This window comes from Sciurus carolinensis, chromosome 5, assembly GCF_902686445.1.
Source record: "Sciurus carolinensis chromosome 5, mSciCar1.2, whole genome shotgun sequence".
NCBI classification, from domain to species: Eukaryota; Metazoa; Chordata; class Mammalia; order Rodentia; family Sciuridae; genus Sciurus; species Sciurus carolinensis.
Genome location: NC_062217.1, coordinates 46,660,380 through 46,686,684, shown reverse-complemented (window position 1 = coordinate 46,686,684; position 26,305 = coordinate 46,660,380). Strand labels below are relative to the sequence as shown.

Sequence of the window (26,305 nt, the reverse complement as noted above, 5' to 3'; positions counted from 1 at the left end):
TAGAAAGGGCCGGAGATGTAGTTCAGTGGTTAGGTGCCTCTGGGTTCATTACCTGGTACAGAAGAAGAAGAAGGAGACTAAGAATTAGAATTTGGATCCTCAGGTTAAAAGACTAAGGTATTATAGTGGGGGATGGAGAGAGAAGGTATTGAGTCACTCAGCCTAGAGAGAGCGGCTAGTTTTAACCTGCAGCAAAGTTGGGAATGAATGATTTCATAAGAAAGGTGACTCTTAGGGTGAATGGTGAAAGATGAGCAGGTGTTTGGACAGACTGAGTAAGAGGAAGGACATTCCATAAGAAGGCACAGCATAAAAATAAGTGACCTGATAGGGAACTGCAAGAGTGTTTGACAAGATTGGAGAAGTAGCTAAGATAGTGGAATTTTACCCTCTAGGCAATGGGGAGTTATTGGCAGGGGTTACTCAGGGAATTATTTGCTCAATTTTGTACTTTAGAGGACTTGGCTTAAGTCATCTTACTAGAGAAAACTGGTGGAGGTACAACTATTAGTTTAGAGCAGCTAAACTAAAAGGGAAAGTAATGCAAAGTTTCAGGAACTTGAAACAAAAGACTTGAAACCAGGGAACAGCAGTGAATGAAGGGAAGGTAATGAACTGGAACAGGGGAATGGGGAACAATGGAAGGTGGAGGAGTGTGGGAAAATTTTTAGGTTTCTTCTTTTCTTGACTAGGTGAATTGTGGCATTTACTGAGAATGAGACAAGAGAGAAAAGCTAGCTGTTAGGGACACTGACTTCTGTTTTAGTTGAGATCAAGGGGGACATCTGAGTAGAGAGAGATTTTCTGGTAAGAAGTTGGCCTCACAGAACCGGAGATCTGCGACAGGGATGGTAATTTAAGAGTTATCAGCAGTTGGCAGTTCAAATTGAGGCAGGGGATGGTCTGATAGACAACTCATTGTTTCCTGGGTAGCAAAACAGTCTGAGGGCAAATTGTTTAGATACCCCAATATATAAGAGATAGCTGAGCAAGAAATGTTCAGACATCACTACTCAATCATCATGAGCCAAGGAAAAGGATAGACACAAGAATCAAAAACTAGTGAACAATGATAAATGTTGAAGCAAGTCAATTAAGGTGGAAATTGAAGAACATTCAGTGATTTGGGGGATCGTCAAAGCCATTGGGTGAACTTTGTCAGTGTAGTCTCGGTGGAATGGCAGGCACAACAGTAAATGTTTTTTTGAAAATGTGTGAATGCACTTGACGTAAAGGCCGTGAGAAGATGCTGATAGGTTTCTGAAAGTTCAGGAGAGGAAACAACCTGTGTAATGTCAGTCACTCTTGGGTTAGAACTAGATGGAAACTATATTCAGTGCCAAGGAGATGATCTGAAACGTTATTTGGAACGTTTTTCCTCCCCACAATGGACGGGAGAAGATGACTTGCTATTTAACGAGCGCTCGCGGCGTGCCAGCCCCTTCCCCTAATTTCAGTGCGGTGCTAAAACTGGAGCGCAGATGGTCTCAGCCCATCACGGCTTGCTTTCCACGAAACCGGTAATCATTAAAAAAGAATAAAAGCGGCACTTCTCAAGCTTAACCTCTCCCGCAGATGGTAACCCATCTGCATCCTTCTTAACATCACAAAGAAGAAACCATCCCTGGCTCAGTACGTTTTGGAGCGGTTCGGGAGTGCGAAGATCTCCCTCGCTCTGTTGAAGCCGGTTACTGTCCAGTGTGATTTCGTTCAAGCTTCGGCACCCAGAGGCGGGGAGGCGCCTACCGCACGGGCAGCCAGCTTTTGGACAGAGGCGAGAGCGAACTGCAGACTCTGGTAGAGAGCGAGAGAGGGAGAGGGGCGCTGGCAGGCATCTTCTGTACTCGCGGCCGCTATGATCGCCCACACGGCAGCCGCCGGGCCCGGGCTTTCCCCGCTGCTCCCGGCGCGCCCGGCGGCAGCTCAGCGCCCGGCCCCCGGGGAGGCCGCTCCTTTCAGCGCGGCCGCTTGGTGCCCGTGACCACCCGCTGGCCGCTTTCGGTTCCGTGCCTTATAAGGCCCGACAGGGGGTCACGTGCGTCCCGGGCCGCCCGCCGGGAGGAGGGGGCTGCGGGGGGAGGGGCGGGAAGCGGGGAGGAAAAGGGGAGGGAGCCGGGGGCGGAGGAAGGAGCGAGGGGCGGATTCTGCGGCCGTGGGAGGCGGCGGCGGCAGCAGCAGCCGGGAGCGGACCACTGCGAGCCGCGCAAGGGAGCGGGACCGAAGAAGAGAAAGAGGAGGCGGCGGCGGAGGAGGAACGGACCGGCGCGGGGGCGGGAGAGCGCGGCGCGGCGGAAGCCAGAGACGGCGGGAGGGCCGGTAGCTGCCCCCGGGCGGGAGCCGGGGCGGCGGCGGCTGCGGCCGAGAGGGACCGCGACGAGGGAATTGCATCCAGCGGCCCCGGCGGCGGCAGCGGCGGTGGGGGCCGGGGTCCGCGCGCCCGGGCGGCCAGCCGCGGGCCAGCGCGATGGAGCCGCAGCACGTGCGCCCCGCGAGTGGCGCCCGCAGCCCGACCTGGGAGGAACCGGTGGGTACCGCGCCCGCGCCCACCCCCTCCCGCTTCTTCTCTGTCCCCCCCGCCCAGGCCGGGTTCCGTTCAGGAAATGGCCAGGGATGAGGTCCCCAGCTGCTTCCCAGCCGGGGCAGCGCTTCCTCCGCCGCCCGCGCGCCTCCCGGAGCGCCTTTGTCCGGTCGGCTGAGGCTTTCCCGAAGGGGCCGTTGGGGACCCACTGGTGACGGTCCTTAGAGGACCGCTTCCGTGCTTCATCGACTTTTCAACTTTTCCTTGATTTTCGAGCGTGGATTGTAGGCAGAGGGAGAGGAGAAAGGAAGGCTGTGCGGTCAGCATGTGGGGCTGGGACGAGATGGGTCTTACCTCTTGAGACTGCTTCCTCGCAATCACCTGGGCGCACAGGTTTCTAAGGACCGCCGCTGGGGAGGCAGATCGCTGCTAGAAGCCCAGAACCACGCCTCCGCCTCCTGTCGGCCGCTACAGCCACAGGCTTTTGGAGGGGTCAGGGGGTTTTGCCCGGGATGAAGCCAGAAGCTAACTTCGCTTTCGCCTGGGATTTCGCTGCACACGCAACTCGGAGGTTGAGTAATTTTAGGGGCCGAGAGTAGTGTGTACATGTGTCTTGTGTGTGCGAGGATAAGGAAAAGAAGACCAAGAGTCTTTGAATTTATTCCCCCAAACCCCTTCGACTTATATTTTACAACTCAGAACCGTCTCGCATCCCTCCAGGGATTCTACCCAGGAATCCCAGTGCCACTCAGACCTCAATAATCCGTTGTGGGCTACTTTTCCCCTGGCATCGAATTTTGACTCTCCACGCCCTGCCTGGATATTTGCTACTCCGTCTTGGTTAAAATTCTGAACTGGTCAGAAAAGCCTCGTTCGAAATTTCTGTTCTCACCAGTGTTGCGGACTATAAGTTCAGATTCTGTTTTCCCAGGGACGCCGCGAGTTTGGTCGGGCCGGCCCAGAGCTTCTAGGTCAGGTGCCAGGGTTGGTTCTCCTTTTTCTTTTCTAATATGTACACTTCAGCTCCCTTGCCCAGGGTACGTTTCTCTGCCTCTTGTTTCCTGACCTTTCAAAAGTGTCCTTGGACTCTGATCCATCTGCATCTGCAGCTGTTTTTGCTTTTGTGAATTTGAACATGTTGTTAGGTCGTCCATCTGCTCATATTTCTTCTATTGTGGTTATCACTGGGGAGTAAGTTATTCTTGAAATTAAAAATACAATTCAATTTTGACGTTTAAATTAAAGATCATTGAGAATTAAGTCCCAGTTTACTCCTAAACTTGAATATTTGAAGTTCTTTCAGAACCTGGATACTTTAAGCCAACACCAATCACAATGGGAAACACCTGGTCATATGTAGTGTTTCTTTGTGGTACTGGGGATTGAACCCAGGGGTGCTCTGCTACTGAGCAATATCCCCAGCTCTGTTTATTTTTCATTTTGAGAGGGGGACTGGCTATATTGCTCAGTCTGGTCTTGAATTTAGGATCCTCCTGCCTCAGCTTCCCAAATTGTTGGAATTCACAGACACTTGCCACCTCACCCAGCTTCTTTACTTCTCAGAAGTGACAAGAACAAAAACCACTCATTTATTTTCTGCAGAAAATATTCAGTACCAGTTTCACCACCGGAACCTTTAAAACTAGATCCCTGACAAAAATGTGTGTGTGAACTGTGACACTATCTAGAATGTAGAACTCGATTTTAAAAATTAGGCTCATTTTCTTTAAATGTGTAAGGCCTTTATATTTGCTCAGCAAATGTTTTTGTCCAGCACATTTATCTAGAACTGTTAGATAGAATTTAATAAAACAGACACAAATCATTGTCCTTAGAAAGCTTTCATTCTTAATTCAACAGAATGTTTTGTTCCATATATGTTAATGGTTTCCATTCAGAGTCCAAAAAACATGCTCGAAGAGCTCAGATATGTGGTATAAAATATTTCTGATGAGTTTGAAATGCTGTGGTCATACGTGTAATGAACACAAAGTCTATTTTAGAACTAATAAAGGAAATTCTCATTTAAATTCTTTGAAAAAAATAAAAACAAGTTATCCAAATTACTCAAAAGGGGCATATACAAGAAAAATGGGGATGTGTTAGGGGAAAAGGTGTTTAAATGTTAAATAGTTCAGGCTCATGGAGCAAAAGTTGAGGGAGACATCAGCTTAATCTAAATGTTTTGAAGGAACACAAATCCATCAAAATTGGGTTCTTGACCTTTGGATCAGTGACCTCTTTAAGAATCTGATCAAAGCAACGGACTTTCTTCTTCAAAAATGCACCTTTATGACATACTGTCGTGGTCATTTGCCTAACAGTAGAACAAATTCTGAGAAATGCCTTGGCGGTTTTGTCATTGGGCAAACATGGTTGAGTGTACTTATACAAATTAAGATAGTTATAACATCACTAGCGGATATAATCTTATGGAACCACCTTCTTACACACATTTTAAACACAATTTCAAGGGAATCAGATTTTATGAAAACCAATCTGTGAACCTTCAAAGACCTCAGTTAAGAATACCTATTTTCACTTGAACCCCATTTCTAAGTTATTTAAAAATCTTTTAAAATTCAAATATAAGCAGCTTTATGCTTTACCATAAAAGTTGCTCATTTACATTTATTAAAAAGAATATCCAGTAGTAAATAAATGATATTAATGTTACACTTATCCTGTTGCATTATCCCTTATGGCATATAATAGCATACACGAGAGCAGTATTCTCATTCTTTTTTGATGTAATCTAAAATGTGATAGTATGAGTCTACACTAAAGGCAGAAGAGTGAATGAATTCACAGGAATGGATGCTGGCTAATTGTAAGGGAAACAGTATTTCTTTTCTTTTGTTTCTTTTTTACAGTGTTGGGGATCAAACCCAGGCCTTGAACTTGCTAGACAAGGGCTCTACCACTGAGTAATATCCCAACCCAGAGAGTAGTGCATATTGTCAAAAATGCACCCATGTCTGCAGCTAACAAACAGTTGCTGGGAGTTGCTGCATTCTTTTGTTTTGGGGGTGAAATGAAGTTCTTTAAATGGGAGCATTTAAATTAGCTATTAGTCCCTCTACTCTGGTTAGGGCTTTGGGCCTAAAGACAATAAATGTTAGCATTTAAGTTTCTATGTATTTTCTTCAATGTAGCTTTTGAATGTTATCAGGTCTCAGTGGAAACAGAGGCATTACCTAAATTTATAATCAATTAAAAAGTGTTTTGGTGGTAGGTATGGGTTGTCAGGAAGATGTTTAGCCAAACAGTTCTTACTCAGTAATATCTTGGGGGAGGGGATAAGTAGAATTCTAGCTAAAACTTACAAAATGTAGGAGTAATTACAAAGTAGTTCTTAGTGGAGGGGCATTAGAGTACATTTTACCTACTCATTTTGTTTTTATTTCCAAATGATTTAATATCATTAACCTCTTATAAAACTATCCAAATTTATGGAAAATTAGGAAGGGAAGAGTTTCAAAGGAAAAGTATGAGAATATAAATCAGAGGTAATAAATATAGTTCTGCATCACATTTAGATGATGAAAGATTTTTGTCTTAGGTACACATGTATGTGCAATTGATACCACAATTGATCTCAAATCTTTTTCCTTCAGATAACTAAGGAAAATTTAATAAGATGAAGTTTCGAATGTTAAATTGTGAATATGTAAGAAAGAGTGTATCATGGCAATTGTTCTAAAGTTTTAGTGAAAACAGTTTTCTAGGCATGTACTTGGTCAAGTGGCAATGTTCCTTGCTTACAGTGTTTCTTACTGATCAGGAACAGGAGTCCTAGAATGTGAATTTTTAAAAGTGCATAGTTGTCTTTAGCATTGTAGCATTCTGCCTGCTCATGCTATCATGTTTAATGTAAAACCACAGAATATATAGAATTTAAAAATTGTTAATGGTATTAGTCCTGTTTTGTTATGAGTAGTGATTGATAAGAATATAATTCAAAATATATCTGTAGATAGTTATATGTTAATATTCATAAAGTGGGAGGAGCATGACATTTGGCTTTATTTATGCATCTTCAGAATATGTATTTTTAATAGTGCAGGAAACCTCAGAGATCTCAAACTAACAATAATAAAGGTACCTTAAATTAGAGATTCCTTGAAAGTCTCTCAAAATGGTTGAAAAGGATTTTGATGAGCTCCCTTTCTTGGGAAGTGAGGTAGCATTTCTTCATTTGCCTATACCATATTTTCATGCGGAGTGTTTTTTCATTTCTTGGTATCAGGGATCAAATCCATTGGCGCTTAATCACTTGGTCACATCCGGCCCTTTTAGAAACAGGGTCTCCCTGAGTTGCTCAGGGCCTTGCTAAGTTGCTTAAACTGGCTTTGAAATTGTGATCCTCCTGCCTCAGCCTCCTGAGCTGCTGGGATTACAGGTGTGGGGCCACTGCGCCCATCCCGAATTTTCAGGGTGCTAGAGAAATTGTAGAGCTGACTCTGAGGTCAAATCTTTATAAATAAGGAATACATTCACTTTGAGGTATTAATTGCCCAGTTCCTGAATGCGAACCTGTTTTAAGTATCTCTAAGCAATCAGTGTTTGATTCAAAGAGTAAGAAATGGGATCCAAACAGGCATGGTGGCTCCAGCCTATAATCCCAGTGGTTTGGGAGACTGAGGTAGGAGACTCAAGAGTTCCAAAGCCAGCCTCAGCAACTTAGTGAGACCCTAAGCAACTGTCTCTAAACAAAATACAAATAAAGGCTGGGGATGTGACTCAGTGGTTAAGTGCCCCTGAGTTCATTCCCTGCCCCCCCCAAAAAAAGTAATGTAATTCGTACTATTCTTTTCTGGATCACACAGTAGGCATGGGCATTAGACAATACTTTTCATTTTATCACCCCTTGCCTGAATTCTGGAAAATGTTGCTATCTGAAACTTGAAAGCATAATGTGTGAATCGAAGTATATGATAATGGACAAACTTATTTTTGTTATTTAGTATGATAAAGTGAATAGAACATTTGAATAGTAATAACTTGGTTTTGACTTTGGTCCCAGTTTGTGCTTTTATACCTCAGTAGTTTTACATTAAAAGAGGACTGAAATAAATTTATTCTTTCAAAAGACCCTTTACTGGATGTCTTTTACTACATTGCTAAGTCATAGATTTGTCAGTAACTGAATGCCAGATGGGGATAAAGGCCATTTTTTGATTATTTTTCTCTTAAAGAATTCCCAGCAATATGTGTATCCAGATATAAAATTACATCTTTATAGGGCCAGAAGAACTCTTCAAGTTCATTTTGCTGGGCTCCTTCTTTTCCTAAGCAGATAACTAAAGCTAGAGAAGTCATCTCTGTGTTAGCATTATATGGCAGCAGCCTCCTTGTCTTGGAGGATATAAACTAGTCAGCACATTTTACATTTTAATGAATTTAATCTATGGTATTGGGATTTGCGTACTCTTTCTTAAAACCTGTTAGAACTGTCAGCCCTAACACAGAAATCGGATTATTATTGAGAGTAGGATTGCCACTAGGAGGAAAAAAAACCCAGAATCTTAGTTTGGAGGAAGCTTAAAGGTCAAGTCAACCAATAAATAAATAAATAAGTAAAATTAAATAGGAATATGTACAGAGGGCAAGGACATATCAGAGACCGAATGCTTTATCCAGGGTGGAGAGACTCTAAGGTCTGGCAGGAACTTTTTACCCTATTTAAAAATATAGCCATCAACAGTTTGGAGTTCTCTATGACTGCTAACAAGAACAGTCTATTATTTTGGTATCTTCTCTTCAAGCTGTGCCAGACCTGTAAGGGACCTTTGACGTTGAGGATGCACTACCTGCAGTGAGGCTGCTGTTCTCAAGTGCCCACACAACCAGCTCGCAAGGGACGAGGGTGACTACAGCATGTTGATTCCATTTCCTCCCGCTCTAGTCCTAGTTAGGGAGTGGCTCTCCCAGGACTTCCCAGTGTGTGTGGTTTTTTTCCTTTTTTCTTTTTTACTTTTTTTCCCCGGTGTTCGGGACTGGGTTTCACATAGCTTCAATGCGTTGTTTTCTTCCAGGCTGTCTCTGTTAGCACTTCAATTAATACATTTGTTTAGCACTCTGTCGTCTTGGGCTGCATGTCCTCTCTTGTTTCTGCGCTCTTTCTACGCCCTTTCCAGTTTCCTGTTACCAAAGGGGATCGGTCTTTCTGAACGAAAAGTTCTCAGAGCATAGCTAAACCTCCCGGAAAGTGCCCTTCTCTTCCGTGTGTGCCGGGTGGGGGTGGGGATGGGACAAAAACTAAACACCGCGGTGGAGAGAGTTCTAAGGACTCAAACTCCCAGGCAGAGGCGGAGAGGTATGGTCCTTGGAGTGAGGTTGGAGGCAAACATGGGGGAAAGGGGACTTTTATTCTGCTGGAACCATGCCCAGGTGTCTGCAGAGATTCGGTGTCCAGGAGGTGGTGGGGTGCTCTCTAGGGAGTTGGGAGGTAGATACAAGTCCCTTTCCTCGTCAGGGGACATTCTTGCCCTTGCTGCCCGTAACCAAGGGAGAAAGCATCGCCCCTGCCTGACCTGTGGCGGGATTGACTACTACAGGTTTCCTGCCTCCCCGTCCCTCTCGTCCTTCCTGAGGACCCCAGATCCTAGAAGGAGTAGGAGGGTGTTTGCCTTATCCCTTTGTCATCCTGTCCTCTCAACCTGCGCTGGTCTTATTCTGATATTGGGTGCACAGAAGTCTCAGTCGAGAAGAGGTCTGCATCTACAGTGCTCCATCGCAAAGAGGTTCTGGCGGGAATGGGGCAGAAGAGCTTGTCAGGTCCCTGACTGCGGGGCATCTGGTTCCCGGTGACCCTTTCCCCACGGGGGCGGCTGGGGTAACTGAAGATGGCGGCAGCAGCTGGGCTCAGGGTTCCGGGCCCTGCCAGGGCAGAGCCCACCCTCTGATATCCGCCGCCCCCGCCGGGCGGTGCTATCTCCCTGCAGGAGTCGGAGAGGATGGCCGGGGCCAGCGGCCAGCACCACCCTCCGGGCGCCGCGGGAGGAGCGGCTGCCGGGGCCGGCACTGTGGTCACCCCCGCCGCTGCTTCGGCGGGGCCGGGAGAAGATTCATCTGACAGCGAAGCAGAGCAAGAGGGACCCCAGAAACTGATCCGCAAAGTGTCCACCTCGGGGCAGATCCGGACCAAGGTGAGGCGGGTAGGAGGGCTGCGGGAGTGTGGAGAGTGGGAGGCAGGGGAACCGGGAGGTGGAGAGAGAGCGCCAGGGCGCAGGGAGCTGGGAGGGGGGGGGGGCCTGTGATCCCAGGAACAGGGGGAAAGGAGGGGGCGGGACATAGGGCGGGGCCTGGACTGTGGGGCGGGGCCAGGGAGCGGACCGACCACCACACAGTCCAAGCTGGGATTCCCGGTCTTCGAGGGTGGGCTCCTCAGTCCTTGTCAGGCAGGGGCGGAGGAACCCTGGACCAGCGGCTTGGCGGGAGCGTGGGAAAAGCTGAAAAGCAGTTTCAAGTTCCCAGCTAGGGAACTTAAATGTTTTATTTTTTGCCTCCTTGCGGTGCCATAGTTCGGTAGCGTGTGCGCTGCGCGTGTGTAGGCCAAGCAGCCAGAGCTGCGGTGCGCCCGCCAATTTCCTTCCAGTGGGCCGCAGACTACCCCTCTCTTGGCCCAATCTGGGAGGGTTGATGGGAGGTGACACCTGGCAGCCTGTCTGTCTCCTGTGGCTGTCTGGTAAGCAGAAGCCATGAGCCTCTGCCAGTGGTTAATAGTGCTTCTTGTTCAAGCCCTCAACCCTCGAGCAGGGCAGAAAGCTGGTTTTCGTGATCACGAGCTCCCTTGAAGTGCAGAGTTGAGACCACACATGCATGGGTTTTTTTATTTTTATTTTTTTAGTCATTGGTGGACCTTTATTTTATTCATTTATTTATGTGTGGTGCTGAGAATTGAACCCAGTACCTCACACATGTGAGGCAAGAACTCTACCACTGAGCCACAGCCTCAGGCCTGCCCAAGGTTCTTTTTAATGATAAGAAGTTGCATGTATATATATGTTACATACTTAAACATATATGTTGTATTATGGGGGTTAGGATGTTATGTTATCGTTTATGGGGCTTGTACTGTTGGCCTGTAAAGTTCCTAAATTGTCTTAATTTGATCATGAACACAAAACAAGTGATTATGAATATTAAAGGATTATTTATGTATTTTAATGTTCGTCTTTAAAAATCTTCAATGTTGTAAGTGGAGAACTTTCATGAGGAATTTGAAAAGGGAACCATAAAATTATTGGGTTTGGGTGCTCTCTTTAAAAATAAAATTGCAGCATGAGAGCAGTGGCACATGCTTGTAATCCCAGCGATTCTGGGGTTTGAGGCAGAGGATCACAAGTTCGAGGCTAGCCTTAGCAACTTAGTGAAGCCCTAAGCAACTTAGTGAAACCTGGTTTCAAAATAAAAAATAAAAAGGGTTGGGATTGTTGCTCAGTGGTAAATGCCCGAGTTCAATCCCCAATACAAAAAGTAAAAATTAAAAAAAAAAATTCCAAAAGTCATTCTGCAACTATTTTCATGAGAATTGGTTTCCTAAGGTCAGTGGACTTGTGGTAATAGCTAAGATTATACTCTTTAATTTTGATGTTATCTATGGTTTGGGGAAAGCTAGTTTAAGAAGACAAAAAGTAAATGTTAAAAGCATATTTATTTTGGTTTTCTGTTTGACTTTCTAATAAAAATATTGAGCACATTTTGCCATGAATACAGATAATTATTGATCTTTGAATAAAATGTTTGAATTTCAACAGATGACTGGATGTGAGAAATTCTGCAATTTACACTTGCTCATGTATGTTAGGGTTCACATGAATTCATCAGCTTTTCATATGTAAACACCTTAGATCAGGACCTTAGATTGCTGAGACCAGTGAGCCTCAATCTCACATTCTATAGCTCACAATCCTGAATGTTTATATATTCCATAATCTTCATGAATTACACCTTTTTCTTTCTTGTTTCTCTTGTGTGTGTGTGTATGTGTGTGTGTGTGTGTGTGTTTTATTGGGAATTGAATTTAGTTGCACTCTACAGTGAAGTGTATCTCTAGCCCTTTGTGTTTTTTCTTTTGAGGTTGGGTCTTGCTGAGCCTGACCTTGTGCAGTCCTGCCTTAGCCTGACTTGCCTTAGCCTCACAAGTCATTAAGATTACAGGCATGTACCTCCATGCCCAGCCCAATAATCTCTCTTCATACATGCTGATTCTCAGGGAAGAAGGTGAGGGTGGTGAGGGAATGTATAGAAAGAGAATTGCAAAACTTAACTGTTGGTTCTCAGACTTCAATTCTAATCCAGGTAAGAATTAAGAGAAGAATCTTTAGAAAAAAAGTCTCTCCATCCTTCCGTATGTGTGTAAAATGGGAGAACCTGGTGGACAGGAGGCCCCAGGACTAGCTTAAAACCCTGTCATGTGTATGACAACATTAGCAATTCCTGCTTATATATTCAGAAGATGCATCAAAAGACCACTAGGTCTGACAGGTTAGGTTTACTAGTGGTTTCTTCAATCCTGGCACACACATGTGTAACTATATTCATATCTATGTATGTGCTTGTATATACATGCTCTTTCTTTTTTTTTTTATTTTTATTTTTTTATTATTATTTTTTTTTTACATGCTCTTTCTTTACCAAGCATTTATCGGTAGATAAACCCAGGGCTTAAAGAAGAGTATATTGAACATAGAGGGCAAAAATATTTCTTGAATGACTGTATATATTACATACTTACATATAATGTTTTCAGTATATGAATATTAGTAACACAGGTATAGTAATTTTAGTAACCTTTAGTATCTTTAGGGTTGTAAAGCTGTTTAGTAGCCAGTTTAGGTTTAGGGTGCAAAAAGACTGCTAACTTAAGTAATTACCTTATTTTAAGTGTTCTTCGTAATATTTTAAATGATTTGAATGTTAGTAAAGGACATAAGTTACTGGTGACGTTTGAAAAATATTCAGACTTTTTCTTAACTGAAAAAGTAATATATCATTGCATATGCTAAAATATTTAGACAGTAGTAGAGACTACATGTTGATGGAAAGGTATTGAATAAAAAGTAATTTCCCTCTGGTCCCCCATCAAAGGAAGTCATTGGTAACACTTTTTTTTTGTTTTGTTTTGTTTTTGTTTTTCTTTGGTGGTGTTGGGGATTGAACTCAGGACCTTGTGAATGCTAGGCAAGTTCTGTATCCCTATGCTGACCCCAGCCCTAGGGATGACATTATCTTGGTGTGCTTCCAGAAAATTTCTATGTACATACAAGAGTGTGGGTATGTATGTGTATATATATATGTAAAAAGTATACATATAAATTGTGTGTGTGTGTATGGTTTTTTTTGTGGGGGTTACCAGGGAATGAACTCAGGGACACTCGATCGCTGAACCACGGTCCCAGCCCTATTTTGTATTTTACTTAGAGACAGGGTCTCACTTAGTTGCTTAGTGCCTCATTTTTGTTGAAGTTGACTTTGAACTTGGAATCCTCCTACTTCGGCCTCCTGAACTTCTGGGATTACAGGCACATGGCACTGCACCCAGCAAATATATATATATATATATAAATAAACACACACATATATTTTAAAAAATATATATTGTGTATATGGATATCCTTATCTTCAAAATACTAAGGGAATGTTTATAAACATGTTTTCTTTGAGATATAATATGGAGATTATTTTTGTAGTGGTTTTTACACATACCTCATATATAGATAACCTAGCTATATTTATATAGCTATATTTCCTAATGACGGAAATATATTCCATGATGGAAATACATTCCATTATATTAGATTGAGCTATGTGAAATTGCTTTTTTAGCAGGTCAGAATTGGCCAAAAATATGAAATTTCATATGGTTCAACCTAACATGGCACATTGTTTAATTAACCAGTACTGTATGGAAGGGAATAAGGAATGTTCCAGGATAACACTTTAATCTCAGCTTTTCGATAGTGGACATGTTGACTTTTTAAATAGGACCAATATAATTTCAAAATCAGTGTGGCTCAATAAAATCGTCATGTAGGTCTTAGTGCCCTCATCACATGCCCACATTGTAGACTTTTATTCCCCTTTTCATTTTCCATGTTTTTTTTGTGTGTCTTGTTGTCCTCTTTACTATTTTTCTCTTTCTTTTTCACTGTTTTTCTTCTTTGTATCAGTGGAGTGGAATTTCATGTAGTTTCATCTGGAGACACATATGCTAAACACTAGGTAATTTTAGGACTGCCTTTATTTCCCCAAGACAAAAAGTTATAGAAAATGCAAATGGTTCTGATGTGGGAATCCCAGCAGGAGCAGGACACTACTCTTATCACTTCCTCCTCTTTACCCTTCCCTAATATTCCTGAGTTTGTGGATTTTGTATTCTCTGCAACATAGAGAATAACACAGGTATATACTGAGAATGAGACACTTTGTAAGAATAGTAACACAAACTCACACCAGTTGGGTTTTAAACAGGAGTGTGAAGGAGGCTTTACTTGCTTTTTTGTTGGCTCATGAATACTGTAATCTTTCATTTTTGCAGGAATGGCCAGAGAAACCTCAGTCAGCTTTCAAGCTAGATTGTTCAACTATCATAAACAAATGGGAACTATGTCAATGACTTTTTCAGCCATTGAGTCATCTTGGCTAAGGTCATAAAACTTGTGTGTCAAAAACACTTCCTGATTATGTTCATTGTGTTCTCATTTCTTTCAAAATTTATATGTATTATTATGGTTAATTTTTGGAGGGGATCATTGGGGATTGAACTCAGGAACACTTTACCACTGAGCTACATTCCTAGGCCTTTTAAAAGCTTTTTGTTTTGAGATAGGGTCTTGCTAAATTGCTAAGACTGGCCTTGAACTTGTGGTCCTCCTGTCTCAGGCTCCAGACGTGCTGGGATTGTAGGCATGGGCTTCCATGCCCAGCATTTTACAGTTAATTTTGGATGGCCATAATTGAGTCTTTTAATTTAAGAAAAACAGAACTAAACACTGTAAAGATATTCAGATCTTTGTGACAGTGTTGTATGTGAATTAAGACATCTCTTTATATCTAGTAGGAAAAGAATAATGTTCACATTCTTCAATTAGTATCTTGGTTTTAATTTAACATGAAGGATGTGTAAATAAACTTCTGTACTTTTATGGTAAAGCAAAATTTTAAAATACTGATTTATGATTTTCTCTGCTTTATGAGATGTAATTTATGTAATTAAAACATTATTTTTCACTATTTACCCTAGGAAGAGTAGACTGGGGAAGACTTGCTCAGTGTTTTTCATACTGTAGGTGGCAGCGTGTTAGTAGGTCACAGTGCTTTATATCCAGTGTTTAGAACCAAAACAGAATAAATTGGAAAATATTATTTAAAACTCTTAGCTGTAGTTCTGGATGGAAACATTTTAATTGGGCGATGATCCAGATAGGATGACAAACAGAAACATGGCCAGAAAGTGTTAAGAAATGAGAATAAAGTGGTATCGACAGGTTTATTGTTCAGAAACTGAATATAAAATGAGTGGTAAGTAGGAATTTTTACATGTTGAACAGTGATAAACAGGAAGATATCTCATATAATAATCAGTGTTTATCCGTGGCAGAAGTTGGCCAACTGTCTAGAAGGGACCACATAGTAAATATTTTAAGTTTTATAGGCCATGAGATCTTTGTCAAAATTACTCATCTCAGAGAATGATGGTTACCAGGCAGGGGGCTGAATGAGGGTTGGAGTGATGTTGGTCAAAGGGTATATTATTAGTTAGATAGGACAAATGGGTTCTGGAACTTATTCTGGACCATAGGCTGAGTTCCATTGTAACTACAGAATGCTTACCATCCTTCATGATGTATTCTATACTTGAAAATTGCCAAAAGAGATCTCAAATGTTCTCACCACAAAAAAGTATGAGAGATAATAAATATGCTAATTAGCCTAATTTAAGTATTTCACAATGTATACATATATCAAAATATGATCTCATACACTAGAAATATATATGATTTTATTTGTCGGTTTGACCTTAATTAAAAAAAAAAAAGAGAGAGAGAGAGAAAAATACCTAACTGCCATTGTAGTGTAAAGCAACTATGGACAATACTTATGTGTGACTGTGTTCCAATTAAGTTTTTTTTTTTAAGGACAATGACTTTTTTTTTTATTGTAAACAAATGGGATACATGTTGTTTCTCTGTTTGTATGTGGTGTAAAGGCATACCATTTGTATAATCATAAATTTACATAGGGTAATGCTGTTTGATTAATTCTGTTATTTTTTCCCTTCCCCCCACCCCTCCCACCCCTCTTTTCCCTCTATACAGTCCTTCCTTCCTCCATTCTTGCCCCCCTCCCTAACCCTAACTCTAACCCTAACACTAACCCCTCCCACCCCCCATTATGTGTCATCATCCACTTATTAGTGATATCATTCGTCCTTTGGTTTTTTGAGATTGGCTTATCTCACTTAGCATGATATTCTCCAATTTCATCCATGTGCCTGCAAATGCCATAATTTTATCATTCTTTATGGCTGAGTAATATTCCATTGTATATATATATACCACAGTTTCTTTATCCATTCATCAATTGAAGGACATCTAGGTTGGTTCCACAATCTGGCTATTGTGAACTGAGCAGCTATGAACATTGATGTGGCTGTATCCCTGTAATATGCTGATTTTAAGTCCTTTGGGTATAGGCCAAGGAGTGGGATAGCTGGGTCAAATGGTGGTTCATTCCGAGTTTTCTAAGGAGTCTCCACACGGCTTTCCAGAGTGGCTGCACTAATTTTCAGCCCCACCAGCAATGTATGAGTGTACCTTTCTCCCCACATCCTCGCCAACACCTGTTGTTGCTTGTATTCTTGATAATCGCCATTCTAATTGGGGTGAGATGGAATCTTAGGGTGGTTTTGATTTGCATTTCTTTTATTACTAGAGATGTTGAACATTTTTCCATATGTTTGTTGATTGCTTGTAGATCTTATTCTGTGCAGTGTCTATTCATTTCCTTAGCCCATTTGTGGATTGGATTATTTGCATTCTTGGTGTAGAGTTTTTTGAGTTCTTTATAGATTCTGGAGATTAGTGCTCTATCTGAAGTATGATTGGCAAAGATCTTCTCCCACTCTGTAGGCTCTTTCTTCGCATTGCTGATAGTTTCCTTTGCTGAGAGAAAGCTTTTTAGTTTGAATCTATCCCAGTTGTTGATTCTTGCTTTTATTTCTTGTGCTATGGGAGTCCTGTTGAGGAAGTCTGGTCCTAAGCCGACATGTTGAAGCTCTGGACCTACTTTTTCTTCTATAAGATGCAAGGTCTCTGGTCTGATTCCGAGGTCCAATTAAGTTTTTTTTTAAGGACAATGACATTTGAATTTCACATAATTTTCAGGTTTTACAAAATATTATTCCTTTTTTACTGAATCTCTTTAAACAAAAAATCACTTGTTGACTACATAAAAGCAGGTGGTTAGTAGGTGTGGTCCATGGATAAAGTCTGTGGACTGTAGTTGACTGACCAGTCCTAGAAGGTGGAAAATGGTATAGTGGGCTTTGCAAAGCATTGCAGAGTTAAGGTGCTGCTAAATACGACCAGCACTTAAGGAACCAAATAAAGCTAGATTTCAATCCATTTTAAAAATTCATCTTTGTAGAACATTTTATTTTTAGCTTGGTTTGCGTCTTTGCTTCCATTTTAATGTGAACTAAATATAGACTGGAAACTCTGACTCTCGGTTCAGTAATATATGGTATAACAGCTTTCTTTCCATTTTGATTACAAGTTAAACATGATATCCCATTATTACAGATAAGAGACGTGATAAATAATTTACTAAACCTTTACATATGACTTAAGATGCGTTATTTGAGGGTATCTAAATTTAGAAAGCTGTCACTTAGTTTAAGCTTGCATGTTTACTGCGTGATGGGAGTGGTGAAAGGTTATATAGAACCACTGTTATAAAGGACCCAGGGCTTCTTTCTGTTTCCAGGGTACAGGGTTGCACTTATTGAATTTGTTAGGCTTTACTTACTCAGGAAGTGTGTTTATAAGCAAAGGTTTTAATTAAAGAGAGTTTGTTTGACATCTAAGAATAGACCTTTGGAAAAGACTGTAACATGTTAGTACATTGCAGTTTCCCCTAACAAATTTGTTTGGTTTTGTTGGGTATTGAGAAGACTCTGTGACTGGTTCATCACTTGAAATACATTTATATTTTGATTTGGTGAAGTGGCTTAATGTGGCCAACAGCTATTATTGATAACAGCTTTAATTTAGAATTCACTGCTTCCATTTTTACATAGTTGCTTTTTCTCCCAAAATGAACATGGATAGTACTAATTCCCTCCCTCCTGCTTTTTGTTACAAGGGTATTTGGAGGTCCGTTAGGCTCTTGTTTTACATCAAGGAAATATGATTAATTTTATCATGTGTGTAAATGGAATCTCTAACCTTCTCACGAGCCATTTGAGTACCAGAAGTTTTTCAAACCACCAGAATGTAATTTGGTATCATCAAGTCTTTAAAAATGTTTGATGTATTTATTTAGATTTCCTGTTTTTTTTTTTTTTAATTAAAAAATATTTTTAAAGAGATGGACTCTTGTTGTGTGGGCCAGGTTGGCCCTGGACTTCTGGGCTCAAGTAGTCCTCCTGCCTCAGCCTCCCCAGTAGCTGGGACCACTCTGTGCCACTGAGATCCACAGCATGCAAGCCTGTGTGTAGGCAGCCTGACCTGGTCTCCACTTCTCCTTCTCCTTTCTCTCTCTTCTCTCTGAAATTCCTCTTCTCCTCTTACTTCTGCTTCCTCCTTCTTCCTGTTCCTATGTTTCTTAATTTGCTAAATCTGTGAGCATATCTCTCATCCATGTTTTAGGTTTCAAAATGCCTTTTGGCCCCTGAATTCTGTGTTTTGAGTGACAAGCCTAAGCGTAAGCATTTGAAATGAGAATTTTGGAATTAAAAATTTTAGCTGAAGTTTTTATTCATTTTAATTAAAATGAACAAAAACCTTTGACTCATGTCAAAAACATCCTCAGAAGAACTAATTTAGAAGAAAATGCTTCTTGGTACCTAATATTCAGATGGGTTTTCAGATAAAACTCTTAGTTTCACTTCTATAAGGTAAGACAATATTTTTAAAAGGTCATGATATATCTTTTAAAAAGGGGAAAGATTTATATGATCTGAAGAGAAACTAGAATATGATGATATGGCTTTAAAAGTAATTTTCCATTTGGCCTATTAAGAGATTTGAGGAAAAAATGTGAGTAAAATTTATTTTTAACTGACAGAGGAATGAAAATGACAGTTTCTTTCTCTATTTTTTTGGCCCAGTTTTTACTTTTTGTTCTCCGCCCCGCCCACCGGCGGTCCCGGGGATTGAACCCAGGGGAATTTTACCCCTGAGCCATACCCCAACCCTTTTTATTTTTATTTTTTATTTTGAGACAGGGTCTCCCTCAGTTGTTCAGGCTGGCTTTGAACTTGATGATCCTCTTCCTTCACCTCACCAGTAGCTGGAATTACAAGCATGTGCCACCATGCCCAACTAGCCATCTATTTTATGTAGAAAATAAAAAGGCAGGAATGTATACCTGAACAGATATACCATTTTGAGTTGGATTATTCACCCAAACTCTGGTATTACTTTAAAATGGTATATTATAATATTTGATAGATACCTAAGAATATAGATGTCTCTGCAGTTTGTGAAGCATCATGGTGAAATGGACAACCAGGCATCCAGCTTCAGAGTGAGAGCACTTTCAGTAGTATGCATCTATCCATGTGGGCTTTTCTTTTTTCTTTTTTCTTTTGCTCCTTTGCGTCCCCTCAAATCATGCATTCAAAAATATATTTATAGTGTTTCTAGCACTGCTATGGGTGCCAGGGATAGAACAGTAAGCAAAATAAACAAGACCTCTGCCCTCCTGGAACTCACATTTTAATGCAGGGAAAATTTATGAACTCATAAATACGTAAAATGTGTGGCATATGAGAAGGTGAGAAGTGCTATACAAGAAAACAAAGCTTGGATGCTAGCGGGGGTGGAGTGAGAAGGGATTGCAAAGGAGAAGGTAATATTTGAGCCACAAATTTTGAGGGAATGAGCTACGTGGTCCTCTGTGGGAAGAATAGTCTAAGAAGAAACAGTGCTTGCAAAGACAAGAGACCAGAGCCACAAGGAAGAGATCAGTGGGGCCAAAGAGTACTATGAGGAAAGCTGGAATGGGTCAAAAGTAAGATACTATGGAAAAGAGTTCATAGTCAGACTTCCATGCATCCCTAACTTGGTTGGGTTTTGGAAGGCTCCCCGAATTTTATGTCTATATACATGCATCTCAGGAAACCAAAACTATTGATTTGTAAAAGTAAATTGTAGGGCAGAAAATAAAAGGTCAATGAAAAAACATGCATTTATATACCTACAATACTATTCTATTCTATGGTAATACTGATTGAACCCTTAGAATATAAACCATCTGTTGTCATTGTCATTTGGAGAAATGCTAAAATTGGGGATTTAGTGAAATGAAATGAGCAGCTGCACAGAATAGCAAGGTTCCTCAGAACAATTAGATAGTGCTGTGTTTGCTTCTTAGCTCTTTCATGTATTGTTGTGACCTTGAACATGTTACTTATTGTGACAAAGGATGCTGTGCCCATCCATCCACATCTGTTTCTCTTATTCTTTGAGACTCACCATTAGACTTTATTTCTCCCTTGCAGATTGGTGAGTTATGTGATTAAGTTTCTGGCTAATACAATACAGATGAGAATGATGTCTCACTTGGACCCTAAAGCTCTTTGGGAGATAATGTACACTATTTCTTCCCTCATCTGCCAGCTAGATATAGGTTATCTTGTGGGAGGATCCTGAATTCCTGAATGACTTAATGGAGCAGAGGCCTGTGTATTTTTCTGTCCCACTTCCACTAGCCACAGTGGATTTTGACTTTTGTTTGCTCTAGCAGCTAGCATACTCAAACCTAGACTCTTCATTTCTCTGGATTGTGAATTTCTTATTTGCAAAGTGGTAGATAGAGTGATTCATATTGTTTAGGGTAGTAATGATGACTAAAGAAATACAGTATCTTCTGTACTCATAATTATTTTTAAAAACTGGCATAAAATCTTGATAACTCAATGACTCTTGATACACATGCCTTTGGAATAATTTAATCAGTAGAATACATTGACCACTATTCTTTTTTGACTATATGAAAGACTTGATAAAACTATCATATTTTTTACAGGTCATTTCATAATTGAAAAGAAAGTATTTTCTACTGTGAAAGACCTGTGGGATATAAAAACAATCTATACTGTAGGAGCAGTGAAGATAGCTGTGCTCCACTTGATTAGTTTACCTAGGGTCACCCTTCTTTCTGGAGTAATGTATATTACAAGAATCTTATGAAAACATACTTTATGATTTTATTTTTCAGTTGAAATGGAATCCAAGGCTTCATGCATGCTAGGCAAGCATCTCCATTGAGCTATATCCTTGACCCCTTTTATTTTATGACACTAAGTTGCCTAGGATGGCCTCTAAGTTGCCATCCTTCCTCAGCCTTCCCAGTAGTAGCTGAGCCACCATGCCTGGTGAATGTATAATAGGAACAACCACTTGGATATGGTAGTTGAAGTAACTGGCCTGGTCAGATTTTGGGGCTATTGGCCAGATCCACTATATCTTGTATTGATCTTTGGATCTTGTCTCCCCTTCCTCAACTCCTGTTTACCTCTCAGCCCACTGCCATCTAGCATTGGCCCACCCACTACTTCATGAAACTTCTCTTGCAAAGTCCCTTAATTGAATTGCTGAAATCCAATGGTCTTGCCTTAGTTTCACTTAGCTGTATTTGTTGCCAAATTTAAATGCTGTTGACCATTCTCTTCTCACATCTTCTGCTTTCAAAATTTAAAGATCTCTATCTTACTACCCTTTTTACTGGTTCTCAATCTCTCTCGTGATGCCTTTTCCTATTAAAGTGTTTTTGTTTATCAGGAGTGGTATTTTAGTTCTGTTTGCATCTTCCTTAGTTGAACTGTTCAGCTAGGTTAGGATTTGATTTCAACCCCATCATTCTGCCTCTAGCATATACTTCTGTAGAGCTCTGGTTCTCTGTTTCCTTTACCTACTAGATATCCCCTATAGTGGGTCTCACCACTAGCTCCACCTCAAGATCCTCAAACTGAACAGATTTGAACATAGTTTCCCCATCCCTGGTCAAATTTATCTCCACTCTTTTTTTATCCTGTAGAAGAGGTTGCCCTGGGATTAACCTCTGTTTGGTTAATCATCTTCATTAATTCATTTACTTTCAACAAATACACATTCAGTGCCTGCTATGGCAGAGTGTGGGTGTTAGGGACATAAGAGTGTCCAAAACACAGTTCCTGCCTTCATGGAGCTCAGTAGTCACCACATTTAATCCATTCTCTATTTTCATTCATTATCATTTAATCCTTGTGATAAACTATGAAGAGTACAAATATTCTCCCCATTTTGTCATGGGTTTCCTTTCTGGTGTATTTTCTACTCTATTGCCAGAGTTATCGTTATAAAAGAGAAGTATGATGCATAATACATTGTTTAAGCTCTTAGACATTGTCTGTTATTAGTGGGATAAAGTCTAAATTTCTTAGCATGGTTTAATAGGTCCTTTTCAATTTAGTGCTAAAACATCTTACTATTCATTTAACTAATATACACTGGCTAACATTTATTCTAGGTGCTGGGCTGGCAAAATAACAAAAATTTCTGTTGTAGAACTTATATTCTATTAAGGGAAAAGTTAATAACTGCAGGGAAAGACAAATTTACATAACATGTAGAGTAGGTGTTCATAAGCATATTGAAAGAAAGTAAACAAGGTAAAGAGAGAGCAATGGAGTGGTATGTGTGTGTGTGTGTGTAAGTGTAGAATATTTTGCTTGAATTCATCCAGGGTGGACTTTCTTAATAAGGTGGTACTTGAACAGAGGTCCCAATGAGTATCATGAACTGTACAGATACTGGGCTTACAGACACCTCAGGCAGATTCAATGCCATGACATTATAGATATTTTTTCTGCCACTGTTACCCTCTGCCCAGTCATTCCAAGCTCTTTTCTGCTTCCAACATAAGGCAGGTATTTTCACATCTCCAACTATTTGCATATGTTGTTTTGTCCGCTTGAAATGTCCCTATTTCCCAATTTCTGTCTGACTTCTTTTTATATACTCTTATTTTCTCACATTCCTTACTGTGTAGCAAGCTTTGGTAAAATATGAATAGAGAGGGCTAAGTGACCAAGAAGAAGATTAGTAGGTTAATATTTAGCAGGAGTCATGTTCGGTTAAAGATGAATTATAAATTTGGTCACAAGCTTCTTGGCAGCCAAAGCAACAAGAACACTTTCAGAAATATACTGTTAGTGGCAAAAATGCCCTCTAGATTTTAATGGGAAAGAAAGCTTTTCAGCTTTTTTTTGGCAGGACAAGAAATGTGTTCTATTGGACTTTCACTTAGTGGTGCTAAGGGATGAAGTGTCTGCTCCTATCACCTACCTCATAACAAACTCAGAAGGCATCCTTATACATCCTTTCTCATAAGGTCCATTCGTAATCCAAACTTGAGTTTTGTGACAGCAATTCCGTGGGGGATTTAAGTAATGCATTTGTAGTTATGGCTAACTCCAGGCAACATAAAATCCAAATTATTTTTGAAGTTTGAATAAACGTCATGTACTTTAAACAATTCTTCCATTAAACTGGATCTTGGCTGGAATAGTTTTTAAGTGTTGTAGAATCTCAGGTTATCTGCTGTTTTGTTTATTTTTTCAGGTACAACTGAAAAGAGAGGGTTGAGTGGTATGTTCTTAGCTATTATGGAAAGGGAAATCTGGAGTATTTTGGTGATGCTTGTACAAAAAATGATGAAATCATTCTACAACCATGTTTTAGAAAATATGTTTGTAGAGTTTCTCAAGCACATTCCAGAATATTAAAAGGGATGTACATTTTAGGATTATTATGAAAATAGTATTAACCTTATGGACCACTCATAAATTATTGGGGACACTTGGAGAACCACTGTTAGTACAGTGTATTTGGACTTACTGATTTGAAGAGAGTGTATTTGGACCTATTGATTTGAAGAGAGTGCCATGAGTATATCTAGACAAAGAGGCAGAGCAAGCAGAAAGAATACAAATGGAAAGGTTCTGAGGTCTTCTGACACACTTGACAAATTCCTGTAACATTGGGAGGCTAAGGATGGCTAGAGTGAGAGGGGACTGACTAGCCAGCAAAAAAGTCAGAGAGGCTTTGGGGTGCGGCAGAGTGGTGCTACAACAATTTCCTGACAGTTTCGCACATTGGTGAGCACATAATTAGCACATAGATGCTATGTATCATATCAATATTGAAGGAGTACAGTTGCTATCCCATAGCAGATTTAATCTTTTTTTTTTTTTTTTGTGGTGGTGGTGCTAAGCATTGAACCCAGGGCCTTATGCATGCTAGGCAAGCACTCTACCAACTAAGCTATAGCCCCAGCCCCAGATTTAATCTTAAAAATAAAACCAGTATCCAAAACAAATCTTTTAACTGATGGGAATAGCTGGAGAGGGATCCAGAGGTCAAGTGAGAGCTTTTAAAAAGTGAAATGATATTTTAAGAAGAAAGAATATGTTTTTGGCCTGGTGGTGGGGGAATCATACAACTGAAAGGGAAGATTAGATACAGAAAAAAGAGAGCAAAATTGCCAGAGCCATGTTCTTGTATGTGTGAGGAAGGATCCGGATAATGTGAGGAGCAGGTCTTCCCTGGAAGCAGCTCAGGGAGGCTCAGTCTATCCATAGAATGGGGTAGATGCAAGGGTAGGAACTTCTGGAAGTTCTTTTCTGACTGTTTTGATTTTTGCAGTGGAATAGGAAGGTGGGTCATCAGGTGAGAATCGAGATGGAGGAGAAAGTATTAGAGATCTGAGGAGAGAAGAAGGGTAAGACATTCTTGAACAGGGGAATGGGAAAATGGGCCAGAGAAATGCAGGATAAATATCAAGCTGCATTTAAGATACAGCTGAGTGGGGTGACCATGAAATTAAAATCAGTATCATCAGCCTAGTTGTGGGACCATGTTCAGTGTCTTGGGTGGAAAACTGGATTCAATCATGGTTGCAGTTTGTCTAAGTATGGCCAGACAAGAAGGGACAAGGAGATGGGAGGTAGATACAAAGGGGATGTTATAGTGACAAGCTCTGGAATTTGTTGGACTTGAGTCAGAGTCTAGGGAATAACCATGGGACCAAGAAGCTAAGATAGATGGAGCAGAAGATTGTTGACACAGATCAGCTCCAAGAATGAAACTTTATCCAAATTTTTAGAAGAAGGAAAAGAAAGACTTGAAAAGAAACTATATAGTTTTAACTATATAGTTTTAATTTGCAATACACTTCAGAGAGGCATTAATAATGGGTTTTACTGGGAAAATCTCTAGATCATATATGCACAGCTGGGGGCCCTGCTTTTGTAAAATACAAATATTTTACTTAAAACATGAAAAAGAAAGTTCTCCAAATGAATAAATAAATCAATTCTGGAATTTAAAAAGCACATACACAGAAAAGTCCTGAAATGCATTAACTAATATGAGTCCCGATTACAGTTCTTGTTGGGTAAGTTACAAAACCTGTTAACTTCACTTTCCTCATAGGTAAACCTGGAAAACTGTGAGGATCACAAGGTAAAGTCCACAGCTCATGCCTGGCACATAGAAAAATGTTAAGTGTTAGCTATCTTTAAGAATCTGGAGGTGAATGGCACTTTTTCCAATAGGGTGCCCTGTTCTTGAAAGGATGCAAGCGAGGGTGGTACTAATGAAACCTTGCAGTCAAAGGGAAAGAATTCCCATGCTTGTCTTGCCAGAGGCAAGCCAGAAACCAGAGCTTTTTGATTATAAACCTTTTGTAGCTTGAGTCTCATCTGAGAAGTAGACAGTGATTTTTATCATAGATCTAGTTAAGATTCTGCAGTAGGAAGGGAAGAATGTTGAGGGAGATCCAGTCGTCTCCTGTAATAAACACTTCTATCTTATCATCATCCACTTATGTCACAACAATTCTAAATTATTACCATATGAGTATTCATGATCTCGCTCCTCCTCTTTTTAAAGAAGAACTCTTGCTTGGTGGATCAACTCTTTCCTTCTCCTTTGTTATGGATAGTTAAGGATATAATGAAAGGATGGGGAAAAAAATCATCCTGTGGCATTATTACCTTAAGGCCCTGTGTGTCTGGAGCAATTTTGAGAGACTGGAATAAACAGGCAATGCAGGTTCTTGACTTTCCCATACAATAAAAAGACAGACAAATCTGAGCGTTATGTGAGTCATTCCCTGAGAAATATTTGGGCGAAGGAGGAGGACTGGGTTCCATTAGGTGAGCAAAATAGCCAGTAAAGTGTGAATTATGATCACCATTGTGACCCCATGTTTACCTCTTGACTGATGAAGCCTGAGGAGCTTGATGTACTCCTTTATTAACCATACCTGTGGTACAATGTGAACATGTGATCTACAAAACATTATAAAGTAGTCGTATGTCATGTTCACAGCAGCATTATTTATAAGAGCCAAAAAAATGAAAGCAACTCAAGTGTTCATTGATGGATGAATAGATGAACAAGATGTGGTGGATACATATAATGGGAAGTTATTCAGACTTATATAGGAAGAAAATTCTGACACGTTACAATGTAAATGAGTCTTGAGAACATTAAGCCAAGTGAAATA

The 26,305-nt window shown here is 40.6% G+C and overlaps 1 protein-coding gene across 5 annotated transcripts in view; it reads left to right on the top strand.

Annotated features, from left to right (window-relative positions):
- The first annotated feature begins 2,322 nt into the window (after nucleotides 1–2,322).
- The window catches only part of Dgkh (diacylglycerol kinase eta), a 182,440-nt gene continuing 158,457 nt past the window's right edge, over nucleotides 2,323–26,305 (top strand). For all 5 annotated transcript variants that reach the window (XR_007108745.1, XM_047552712.1, XM_047552710.1 and 2 more), the window contains exons 1-2: nucleotides 2,323–2,524; nucleotides 9,466–9,669. Coding sequence is in view for 4 of the 5 variants with exons in the window: in XM_047552712.1 (XP_047408668.1) it covers nucleotides 2,465–2,524; nucleotides 9,466–9,669 (264 nt within the window). In the remaining variant the exon portion in view is untranslated. The remainder of the gene's footprint in view (nucleotides 2,525–9,465; nucleotides 9,670–26,305) is intronic.